The sequence below is a fragment of the Pseudophryne corroboree genome, chromosome 9 (assembly GCF_028390025.1).
Source record: "Pseudophryne corroboree isolate aPseCor3 chromosome 9, aPseCor3.hap2, whole genome shotgun sequence".
Classification (NCBI taxonomy): Eukaryota; Metazoa; Chordata; class Amphibia; order Anura; family Myobatrachidae; genus Pseudophryne; species Pseudophryne corroboree.
This window is the reverse complement of record NC_086452.1, coordinates 359,308,746-359,321,653: the sequence shown is the minus strand read 5'-3', so window position 1 is coordinate 359,321,653 and position 12,908 is coordinate 359,308,746. Positions and strand designations below refer to the sequence as shown.

Sequence of the window (12,908 nt, the reverse complement as noted above, 5' to 3'; positions counted from 1 at the left end):
GGTCGTCCACAGGTGGACATGATGGCGTCCCGCCTAAACAAAAAACTAGAGAGGTATTGCGCCAGGTCAAGAGACCCTCAGGCGATAGCTGTGGACGCTCTAGTGACACCGTGGGTGTACCGGTCAGTTTATGTGTTCCCTCCTCTACCTCTCATACCAAAGGTATTGAGAATAATAAGAAAGCGAGGAGTAAACACAATTCTCGTGGTTCCGGATTGGCCAAGAAGAGCGTGGTACCCGGAACTTCAAGAGATGATCTCAGAGGACCCGTGGTCTCTGCCGCTCAGACAAGACCTGCTACAGCAGGGGCCCTGTCTGTTCCAAGACTTACCGCGGCTGCGTTTGACGGCATGGCGGTTGAACGCCGGATCCTGAAGGAAAAGGGCATTCCGGAGGAAGTCATTCCTACGCTTATTAAAGCCAGGAAAGAGGTCACAGCAACTCATTATCACCGCATATGGCGGAAGTATGTTGCATGGTGTGAGGCCGAAAAGGCCCCAACGGAGGAATTTCAACTAGGTCGATTTCTGCATTTCCTGCAAGCAGGAGTAAATATGGGCCTAAAACTGGGCTCCATTAAGGTACAGATCTCGGCTCTGTCGATTTTCTTTCAAAAAGAACTAGCTTCAGTACCTGAAGTTCAGACATTTGTTAAAGGAGTGCTGCATATTCAGCCCCCGTTTGTGCCCCCTGTGGCACCTTGGGATCTCAACGTGGTGTTGAGTTTCTTAAAATCACATTGGTTTGAACCACTAAAAACCGTGGATCTGAAATATCTCACGTGGAAGGTGGTTATGTTATTGGCCTTGGCTTCTGCCAGGCGAGTATCAGAATTGGCGGCTTTGTCCTGTAAAAGCCCTTATCTGATTTTCCATATGGATAGGGCAGAATTGAGGACTCGTCCCCAGTTTCTCCCAAAGGTGGTGTCAGCGTTTCACCTGAACCAGCCTATTGTGGTGCCTGCGGCTACTAGGGACTTGGAGGACTCCAAGTTGCTAGACGTTGTCAGGGCACTGAAAATATATGTTTCCAGAACGGCTACAGTCAGAAAATCTGACTCGCTGTTTATCCTATATGCACCCAACAAGCTGGGTGCTCCTGCTTCTAAGCAGACTATTGCTCGTTGGATTTGTAATACAATTCAGCTTGCACATTCTGTGGCAGGCCTGCCACAGCCAAAATCTGTCAATGCCCATTCCACAAGGAAGGTGGGCTCATCTTGGGCGGCTGCCCGAGGGGTCTCGGCTTTACAACTTTGCCGAGCTGCTACTTGGTCAGGGGCAAACACATTTGCAAAATTCTATAAATTTGATACCCTGGCTGAGGAGGACCTGGAGTTCTCTCATTCGGTGTTGCAGAGTCATCCGCACTCTCCCGCCCGTTTGGGAGCTTTGGTATAATCCCCATGGTCCTTACGGAGTTCCCAGCATCCACTAGGACGTCAGAGAAAATAAGAATTTACTCACCGGTAAATCTATTTCTCGTAGTCCGTAGTGGATGCTGGGCGGTTTATCTGCAATACTTGTACATAGTTACTGTTAACTAAATCGGGTTATTGTTGAGCCATCTGTTGAGAGGCTCTGTTGTTTCATACTGTTAACTGGGTTTCATATCACGAGTTGTACGGTGTGATTGGTGTGGCTGGTATGAGTCTTACCCGGGATTCAAAATCCTTCCTTATTGTGTACGCTCGTCCGGGCACAGTATCCTAACTGAGGCTTGGAGGAGGGTCATAGTGGGAGGAGCCAGTGCACACCAGGTAGTCTAAGATCTTTCTAGAGTGCCCAGCCTCCTTCGGAGCCCGCTATTCCCCATGGTCCTTACGGAGTTCCCAGCATCCACTACGGACTACGAGAAATAGAATTACCGGTGAGTAAATTTTTATTATTTTATTGTATTTTATATATAGGCCCAGAATGTAGCCACAGATAGACAATATATATACTGCATAGACAGATTATGTGTGGCATGTTTTAATTATAATTCTATATGCCTATTTCCATTATGTCTCTGCATGTTTATTGAAGTTTATTTTTTTTGCTGTGGCCTTGTCTCCATTATTTCATAACTCCAGATGAAAATTGGGGAGGGGGTATGAACAGCAGCAAAAATCACAAGCCATAACTAAGAGATTGCAGCTTATGATTGGTCCTTATGCTTCACAGCCATTGAGAGGTTGATGTAGGGATGGCCATTGGTGTGTTTCCCATCGATGATTGCCATCGATGAGAAACATAAGATGAACCATCGACGGTATGAAACTATGTTATACCGTACCATTGCTGGTTTCTACCATTGGCGTTTAAGCATATTTGCTGCAGATTCCCAAAATGCAGCTTCCTTATACAGTGAGTACGCCCAGAGGGGGTCATTCAGGTATGGTTTTTCTTGCGGTTATATGCTAATATGGGCAGAAGCTAACCTGTGCAAAAGGACGCCCACTGCGGTTGCATCTTTTGCATACAGCGCCAAATAATTGTGGAAACATTGTCACACATCGAGTTGCCGCACAGAGCCTGAGTGCCTCTGAACACATGCAGACTGATCTTCTCTTCCGGGATGCACAGACTTTTCCAATAGCAAGTGTGATCACAGCTGCTAATATAAGCACACCCAGAAAACGCCGTCCGAACAGCCATGACACGTCTGTTTTCGTATGCCTACTCCCTGTTACCACCCACAAATGCTGACTTCCTGTCACGCACTTTGCAACTAAAATATTGCTGTGACTGCACTCAATATGCGCACAACTGGCGCTTTAAATCCGCACCTGAATGACTCCCAGAGAGCAGGGAGCGACCAGCAGCTCGACTGCAGCAGTAGACAGGCTGGTTGTGTTAGTTTTACTATTTTATTTACTTTTTCATAATTTACAGTTCTCTGCATCAGCACAGACACACACTGACAGGCCTGCTGCAGCAGAAGTCACAGAAATACACACAAAATCCAAGGGGTCAGGATGCCGACGACCACATGACCGACAGTAGTATCCCTACTGTGAAGATCCTGACATCGGATGGGGGTAAGTATTTACCCCCCCCCCCCCCCCCACATCCCCTACCCTAACCCTCGAGGGGTGTCAGTTACGGCTAACCCTTGGGAGTGGCGGCTATGGCTAGCCACCCCCCTACTGCCTAACCCTAACCCCCCACCCGGACCTAGCCCTAACACCTTTGGCATCCTCACTGTCGGTAATCCGGCACGGAGTCCCGCGTGGTGTTGTGACTCTGGTGTTGGTCACATGAACACCAGCATCCCAACAGCCTGGATGCTAAACGCATCCCAAAGTCACAGACTCGGTGACTTCTCCTCCCTGAGGCTGCACTCCCACAGCCTATCTATGAAGTCAGTGGGGACGAGGCACCTGACTGCTGAGTCAGTCCCTAGTCAGCAAGGCGTGCCAGCCCTCCACTCCACCCCAGCCATTCTTGACACGCACTGACTGCTGCCAGCAGGGTTGTCACAGTATGTATAAGCTGTAGAGCAAGCATTAAAAATAAAACCATCAGTATGTGGCTATCATCGATGGCAGGAAACCATATGGCCAATGACAATCGATGATTTGCAAACAGGTTGATGTATCAAGCAGTGAAAAGAGTGAAGTGCACCAGTGGAGAAGTTGCCCATCATCTACCTATCATTTTATAGAATGTGCTGGTCCACTTCTCCACCCTTTTCACTGGTTGATACATCAACCCCTTAATGTTAGTTTATATTACAGAACTTGCAGCACAATGGGAAAATATGGCTTCTTGAAACTGCTCCGAGGTTCCAACTAAGGGAAGGTGCTGCCTTAGGAAAATATTTTAATATAAAACAATGCAGGTTGCAACAAAAATTGTACTTCACCATGCAAACACCCATGTAACCCTCAACAGTAATTTAAAACATATGTATAATATTTGAAGCTCTTATTGATGGACATACTGTATGTTTTCAGCTCATTTTGCTAGCCAGTTGTATATAAAAAATTACACAATCCTCTGGCATATGTGCAACACAATAAATAGGATTTTAATACCTACCGGTAAATCCTTTTCTCCTAGTCCGTAGAGGATGCTGGGGACTCCAAAAGGACCATGGGTTATAGACGGGATCCGCAGGAGACATGGGCACACTATAAGACTTTGAATGGGTGTGAACTAGCTTCTCCCTCTATGCCCCTCCTCCAGACCTCAGTTATAGGAACTGTGCCCAGGGAGACGGACATTTCGATTAAAAGGATTTTTGTTAACCAAGGGTGAGAAACACACCAGTCCACACCACAACACACCGTACAACATGGCTGTAAAGCAATACCAGTTAACAGCATGAACTAAAAACAGCAACAAGCTAAACATAACCGATACACAACCTCCATGTAACAGAAGCAATAACTATCAATACTACTGCAAAAACAGTCCGCACAGGGACGGGCGCCCAGCATCCTCTACGGACTAGGAGAAAAGGATTTACCGGTAGGTATTAAAATCCTATTTTCTCTTAAGTCCTAGAGGATGCTGGGGACTCCAAAAGGATCATGGGTCTATACCAAAGCTCCAGACCGGGCGGGAGAGTGCGGACGACTCTGAAGCACCGATTGAGCAAACATGAGGTCCTCATCAGCCAGGATATCAAACTTGTAGAACTTAGCAAAAGTGTTTGAACCCGACCACGTAGCTGCTCGGCAAAGTTGAAGCGCCGAGACTCCTCGGGCAGCCGCCCAAGATGAGCCCACCTTCCTAGTAGAATGGGCTGTCACTAACTTCGGCAATGGCAATCCAGCCATAGAATGAGCATGCCGAATCGTATTACATATCCTGCGGGCAATAGTCTGCTTGGAAGCAGGAGCCCCAATTTTGTTGGAAGCATATAGGACAAACAGAGCCTCTGATTTCCTAATTTGAGCCGTTCTGGCGACATAAATTTTCAAAGCTCTGACTATATCGAGAGATTTTGAAACAGCCAAGGTATCCGTAGCCACATGTACCACAATAGGTTGGTTTATGTGAAACGAAGAAACCACCTTCGGCAGAAATTGTTGACGAGTTCTCAATTCCACTCTATCCACGTGGAAAATCAAATAGGGGCTCTTGTGAGACAAAGCTGCCAATTTCGACACCCGTCTTGCGGACGCCAAGGCCAAAAGCATAACCACCTTCCAAGTGAGAAATTTCAACTCAACCTTTCGCAAAGGTTCAAACCAGTGAGACATAAGAAATTGCAACACCACGTCAAGATCCCACGGTGCCACGGGTGGCACAAACGGGGGATGTATGTGCAGTACTCCCTTCACGAAAGTCTGAACCTCTGGTAGGGCGGCCAGTTCTTTTTGAAAGAAAATAGATAAAGCCGAAATCTGCACTTTAATGGAACCTAATTTCAGGCCTGCATCCACACCTGCCTCTAAAAAATGGAGGAAATGACCCAGCTGAAACTCCTCCATAGGAGCCTTCTTGACTTCACACCAAGACACATACTTTCTCCAAATACGGTGATAATGCTTCGCCGTGATCTCCTTTCTAGCCTTAAGGAGAGTGGGGATGATATCCCCGGGAAAACCCTTTCGAGCTAGGATTTGGCGTTCAACCTCCACGCCGTCAAATGCAACCGCGGTAAATCCTGGAAGATGCATGGCCTCTGTAGTAACAGATCTTCTCTGAGAGGAAAAGGCCAGGGATCTTCTATGAGCAATTACTGAAGATCCGGATAGCAGGCCCTCCGTGGCCAATCTGGAACAATGAGTACCGCCTGAACCCTTGGTCTTCTTATGACCCTTATCACTTTTGGAATGAGTGGAAGTGGAGGGAACACATATACCGACTGAAACACCCACGGAGTCACCAAGACATCCACTGCACTGGCTTGAGGGTCCCTTGACCTGGAACAATATCTCTGAAGCTTCTTGTTGAGGCGAGACACCATCATGTCTATTTGAGGAATTTCCCAATGACTTGTCACTTCTGCAATCACCTCTTGATGAAGACCCCACTCTCCTGGATGGAGATCGTGTCTGCTGAGGAAATCTGCTTCCCAGTTGTCCACGCCCGGAAGGAAGACCGCTGACAGAGCGCTTACATGTTTTTCTGCCCAGCGGAGAACTTTTGTGGCCTCCGCCATCGCCGCTCTGCTCTTTGTTCTGCCCTGGCAGTTTATGTACGCCACCGCTGTTATGTTGTCTGACTGAATCAGGACAGGTAGACCTTGAAGAAAGTGTTCCGCTTGCAGAAGGCCGTTGTAGATGGCTCTTAACTCCAGAATGTTTACGTGCAGACAAGCTTCCTGGCTTGACCATTTTCCCTGGAAATTTTGTCCCTGTGTGACTGCTCCCCAGCCTCTGAGACTTGCATCAGTGGTCACGGGACCCAATCCTGAATCCTGAACTTGCGTTCCTCTAGGAGGTGAGAACTTTGAAGCCACCACAGGAGAGATATTCTTGTCCTGGAAGATAGCCTTATTTTTCGGTGCATGTGCATGTGAGACCCGGACCACTTGTAAAACAGGTCCCACTGAAATACTCGGGCATGAAACCTGCCAAACGCAATGGCTTCATAAGCTGCAACCATCTTCCCCAGCACCCGAGTGCATTGACGGATCGACACTCTTGCCGGTTTCAGAATCTCCTTGACCATGGTCTGGATTTCCAGAGCTTTTTCCACTGGGAGAAACACTCTGCAGTTCTGTGTCCAGGATCATGCCCAAGAAAGACAGCCGAGTTGTCGGAATCAACTGTGACTTTGGCAAATTTAGAATCCAACCATGGAGATCGTCCAAGTACGGGATAATTGTGACCCCCTGCTTTCGTAGGAGCACCATCATTTCCGCCATTACTTTGGTGAAGATCCTCGGGGGCCGTGGAAAGACCAAACGGCAATGTCTGAAAATGGTAATGACAATCCTGAACCGCAAACCTCAGGAAAGCTTGATGTGGAGGATATATTGTGAAACCAGACCTGACTGAAGAGTTGGAGACGCGCCCCCACCGGTACAGACTCCCGTAGAGGAGCCTCAGCATCATGCGGTGGACTTGGCAGAAGCCGTGGAGGACTTCTGCTCCTGGGAGTTTGGCACAGCAGGAGACCTTTTTCCCCGTCCTCTACCTTTTGAGGCAAGGAAGGATGACCCTCTTCCTTTTTTGTATTTATTAGGCCAAAAGGTCTGCATCTGATAATGCGGCGTCTTTTTCTGTTGTGCAGGAACATAAGGAAGAAATGATGACTTACCCGCTGTAGCTGTAGACACCAGATCAGCGAGGCCGTCATCAAACAAGACCCTACCTTTATAAGGGAGAGCTTCCATAGCTTTCTTAGAGTCGGCATCAGCATTCCATTGATGAATCCACAGTGCTCTCCTGGCCGAGACTGCCATGGCATTGGCCCTTGATCACAATAGGCTAATATCCCTTGCCGCATCCTTTAGGTAAGCTGCAGCATCCCTGATATAACCGAGAGTCAAAAGAATGCTATCCCTATCCAGGGTATCCATGTCAGATGCCAAACTATCTGCCCACTTGCCAATAGCACTACTCACCCATGCCGACGCCACGGCAGGTCTGAGCAACGCACCCGTAGTGACATAAATGGATTTTAAGGTCGTTTCCTGCTTACGATCCGCAGGGTCCTTTAGGGCAGCAGTGTCATGAGACGGAAGCGCCACCTTCTTGGACAGTCGTGATAGAGCCTTGTCCACATTGGGAGATGATTCCTACTTTTCCCTGTCGTCATAGGGGAAAGGATATGCCATTAGAATTCTCTTGGGAATCTGCCACCTTTTGTCAGGAGATTCCCAAGCTTTTTCACAAAGAGTGTTCAGCTCATGAGAGGGGGGAAACGTCTCCTCAGGCTTTTTTCCCTTATACAAACAAACCCTTGTATAAGGAACAGTAGGTACTTCTGAAATATGTAAAATGTCTTTAATTGCCACAATCATGTACTGAATACTCTTAACCAGCTTTGGATTTAAACTGGCCTCACTATAGTCGACACTGGAATCAGAGTCCGTATCAGTATCAGTATCCGCCATCTGGGTAAACGAACGCTTTTGTGACCCTGAGGGGGCCTGTACCTGAGACAAGGCGTCCTTCATGGATTTTCTCCACGTTTGTGTCTGAGAATCAGATTTATCCAGCCTTTTAGTCAATAACGCCACATTTGCATTCAATGTACTCAACATATCCACCCAATCAGCAGTCGGCGGTGCCGACAGAGTCACTCCCAGCGTCTTATCTGCCCCCACTCAATTTCCTCCGGGGAGGAGCACTCAGCCTCAGACATGTCGACACACGTACCGACACGCACAAACACACTGGCTATAGGGGACAGACCCACAGGAAAGCCTGTTAGAGAAACACAAAGGGAGTTTACCAGCTCACACCCCAGCGCCTATCCCAGTACTGAGAGTAAATACACACAGCCTCAGACCTGTCTGCGCTGTTATTATTAATGGGTTAATAGCACCAAATTACTGTACCCCCCCCCCCGTTTTGCTCCCTGACTTGTGCAGGAGTGGAGGTCCGGTCCAGTGTCTCTGCATCCTGTAAAGAGAAAATGGCACTGGTAAGCTGTGAGGCCTAAGCCACGCCCCCTCACCGGCTCGCTGCAGTCACGCTCAAATTTTAAATATTTATACTGGCGGGGGCTATATCTAGTGCCTAGGCACTTTTGACATACATATTTTGTCCAGATTCATTGTTAAAACTCCAGTAATCATGCTGCCCAGGGCGCCTCCCCTGCGCCCTGCACCCTGCAAGTGCCGCCAGAAGTGAGTGTGGAAGCATTACGCGCAGCGCGACCTCATTACTGTAGTCTTCTGCCGTCACTGAAGTCTTCTGATCTTCTTTATACTCATCCGGCTTCTTTCTTCTGGCTCTGTGAGGGGGGTGACGGCGCGGCTCCGGGAACAAGCAACTAGGCGCACCAAGTGATCGAACCCTCTGGAGCTAATGGTGTCCAGTAGCCTAAGAAGCAGAGCCTTTGAACTCAGAAGAAGTAGGTCTGCTTCTCTCCCCTCACTCCCACGAAGCAGGGAGCCTGTAGCCAGCAGGTCTTCCTGAAAATAAAAAACCTAACATAAAGTCTTTTCAGAGAAACTCAGGAGAGCTCCCCTAGTGTGTGTACAGTCTCTCTGGGCACAGAATCTAACTGAGGTTTGGAGGAGGGGCATAGAAGGAGGAGCCAGTTCACACCCATTCAGTCTTATTGTGTGCCCATGTCTCCTGCGGGTCCCGTCTATACCCCATGGTCCTTTTGGAGTCCCCAGCATCCTCTAGGACATAAGAGAAATTTAATTATTTTCCAATATTTACACATCAGAAGAAATGAATAACAATGCCAATGGGATTTACAGAATTACTTTGGGAATCAACAGGCACCAGGAATTATTTTTATACCAGGCATAGTGTAAGCAGCATCGATGTTCAGCGAGATAGAGGGCCTGATTCAGATTTGTTAGATAATCTGTTGATTAAAGCATATCTCCAATGTTTTGCACAGACCCGTTCTGCACATGTGCAAAAAGGGTCGCGCGATACCGTACGCAGTTTCCCCAAGCCTCTGCCTAATTGATAGGCTGAAGCATTTGGGGGCGATGCAGGCGCATTCCTGGCCAGCGATCCCAGAAACTGGGGCGTGTCGTTCCCCGTTTTCTGGGATGGGAGAGCTATGGGTCTGCGTGTCACCATGCAGACCTCCTGGCCGCGCAGCCCCCACTTCTGTGAGTAAGCTGGAGCTTACTCAGCTGGCCATTTGCGTGGAACATCACAACTGATGGTCGTAATGTTGGATCCTAGTTTGCAACATTGGTTGCAGTGCTGGGATCGCAGCTGCATGCAGGAGGCAATTCTCCTACTGAGATGTCTCCTGCATGCCCCTCCTTGAGTTCCGATGAAAATACAATGCAGCTTACATGCAGCATTGCACTTTTTTCTATCTCTGAATCAGGCCCAGAGAAAGAACACAAACAAGGCCAAAGTTTAAATATAATAAATAATATATTCACACAGGTCAACAAGCCAAAATGAATTCAAATTAACAAAATTGATGGTCATTAAAAAACAGCTCTAGACAAAAATATATTGCTGGGAATGACATTTCACACTATATTATGCAATAATGAATTAATGGAGAACTCCTGTGTTCTATCAAGCAAGCAAAAATAAACATACATTATTTTAATTAATCTAAGCTTAAATGTCATTACTAAAATGTAACTGGCTCGCTGAAAATAAAAAATCAGTAAATAATTATAGAGGAAATAATTACTAAAGGAAATGTAAATTTCAGATATTCAATTAGTCAATTATATTCATTAGTAACAAATTAGGACAGTGCTAATGTTAATTTTAATCGGGAATACTAATGCTTTTTTTCAACGTGATTTCTGTAGACTGTGTATTTAAAGGGGTCAATCCAAATACCTGTGAAGGGGGCACGTTGCAGTGGGGTGTATAAGAGCCAGCAGCAGTACTGCAATTCGCCCCCCTCGAGATCGGATCTCACCCTGGATTCGTAAATCCAGCGATACCATGATGAAGTCACAGGTACAGTAATTAGATTGAGCCCAAAAAGTCAATCATTTAACTCACCCTTGGTTGACTGTAGTGCTCCAAGGACATTGTAACAACATTAAGGCAAATGATGATTGTAATGAATATATCCAAGTAATGGCTAGTACAGGCTGTGTGAATTAAGAGGCGCGCAGGGCAGTAGGTGGCATAATATGGCAAACGCTGGGCTTCTGTGAAGACAAAACAGAATAGAGACAAAACTATTACACAAGATATTAAATCGAACAAGTTGCAGTGAGATAAGCAGAATATTTTAAGATATTTTAAGAAATGATAATATGTGGGAGGCATGGTGCAGATGATAAATACAGAACAGACAGATGAATGATAGCAGCAAGTAAAGGAACACAGTGAGGGTTCATTTATGTCCAGACCGGGCATCACAACTAGCGCATTTCATTTAGCGTCTTTGCAGTTGCTTTTCTGCACCATGCATCTAACACTCATACACAACATGAAATTAAATGAACTCTCTGCTCTGATGTGACGTCTATGCCTGCTCATTACATCTTGTTTGCTGCACTTCCTTGTATGCAGCTTACAAAGACAAAAAGTCTGTTCAAAGCACAATCTACAGACGTTACTCATCTGTACTACATTCTCATTAAGCGGACTTGTCATTCTTTAATACAAATGTACTGTACTGTTTCACCCTTATGTATCTGTGAAAAGTCTTCGATTTTATTAAAATTTTCATATCTATGTATTTTGTTTTTTGGAAAACATTGCTTTGCTTTATTAATAGCTATTCCTGCACATTGAAAAAAAGAGAAAATGCAGGTGCACACTCTAAACACTAAGACCAGTGGCAATCAGAACAATTACATAAACTCTGCAATTTAGCATGAAGTGAAATAGAGGTTTGTAGTACAGTGTTAAATTAAGAGCATTGGGGCATTTGGGTTGTGCTGGGTTGTTTATTATAATTATTCTGATTGCCAGTGTTCTTAGTGTGTAGCGTGTGCACCTGCATATGTTTTTTTGTTTTTTTAAAGCACCAATCATTTACAAGGCAAAACCAGGTTGGTTGTACCTTAAAAATACGGGTATTCTCGCCCGAGTTCCACACTTCTGGCAACTTGCACCCTATTACATTTACCTCCTGAAGTTATACTAAAATCAAGAGCATTTCTGACTGCGCTACTCTTTAAAGTTGGAGATGTAGTCATGTTTCATTTATCTGTAGTCCTTGCAGACTATTTATATATCTTGCAGGCAGTTTTGTTTCTGAGGTTGGCCTAATGGGAGATGCTTGTTATTTATATAAAAAATATTCCCATTATCCACAGCAAACATTCCATTTCACCACTATGCAAAACAGATCATCTTTCTGCGCTAAGGTTACAGGTATAAGTAGCACCAAAGCACATGCATCACATCACAACTAATGACAAATATCTTTGGGGCTCAAGAGTGCTGCACTGCCTGCCCATAAATGACCCCCAATCAGTCAGAGCCAACAACGACCTTTGCATAAAAGAAATGATGTAAATGGTCATAAAGAGCTCAAACATTTCACTAAAACTCCGCAAAGTTTGTCTCTTTAGTTTTATTAGTGAAGAAAGTCACCTTGAGACCCTGAGGGGCCATAAAATGTATTTCAACTCCCGACAGTGTATGAGGAATGTACTTGCAAATACATAAGTGATTTTAAGCAAAGTGGATTTAAAGATGGATAGAAACAAAATACATGAAAATGACGATGATGTTGGATAGTTAACCCAGTTCACTGCCAAAGAAAGTTTGCAGCACATTGTAGAGTAATGCCTTGCAAATCCCTATGGAAAGGAAGAGGTTAAGGATAAACAAGGACTGGCAAAGTACAACAAAGAATTATGCAAATTACGTTACAGTTTTTTTGCATAAGATTAGAAGTCACCTCCTTCTTCCCTTTTGCTTATCTTTCTTCACTCCACCTTTATCATCTGCTTTTTATGTTGATTTGGGAAATTACATTTTGACTGTCCCCATGAAACTAATATAGTACAAGTGTCGGGATTCCGGCGCCAGTATACTGTGCGCCGGGATCCCAACATTTGGCATACTGAAGACCACCCGCTTGAGCTATATTACCCATGTCTCTCCAGAACTTGTCTAGCCACAGCTTCAGACCTGAAGTCGTGGTTCAAGAGAATTTGGTGACAGGTGGCCTGAGCCTGTTGGGAATGCAGTCTATCAATTCAATGGGAATCAAAATGTGCCACATTTAGCAATATAACTGGCTCCTACTGAAGTGATAGCTTGAATTCTCATATTGCTCACCCACAATAAGGTGACTTTAAGTTGTGATTAGTATTTTTGTGCTCAAGTATTGGAGAATAATTCTCCAATGCGTGGATGGAGGAGCTTCTCTTATACATTAGAG

At 45.6% G+C, this 12,908-nt stretch overlaps 1 protein-coding gene and 1 long non-coding RNA gene across 2 annotated transcripts in view; one reads left to right on the top strand and one right to left on the bottom strand.

The window, feature by feature from the left end:
* CACNA1I (calcium voltage-gated channel subunit alpha1 I) overlaps window positions 1-12,908 on the bottom strand; it is a 699,757-nt gene that overhangs the window by 118,210 nt on the left and 568,639 nt on the right. The window contains exon 24 of the mRNA XM_063940720.1: window positions 10,562-10,713. Within this exon, the coding sequence (XP_063796790.1) occupies window positions 10,562-10,713 (152 nt within the window). The remainder of the gene's footprint in view (window positions 1-10,561; window positions 10,714-12,908) is intronic.
* The window catches only part of LOC134958253 (uncharacterized), a 94,568-nt gene that overhangs the window by 81,452 nt on the left and 208 nt on the right, over window positions 1-12,908 (top strand). The gene's annotated exons all lie outside the window — the stretch shown is intronic.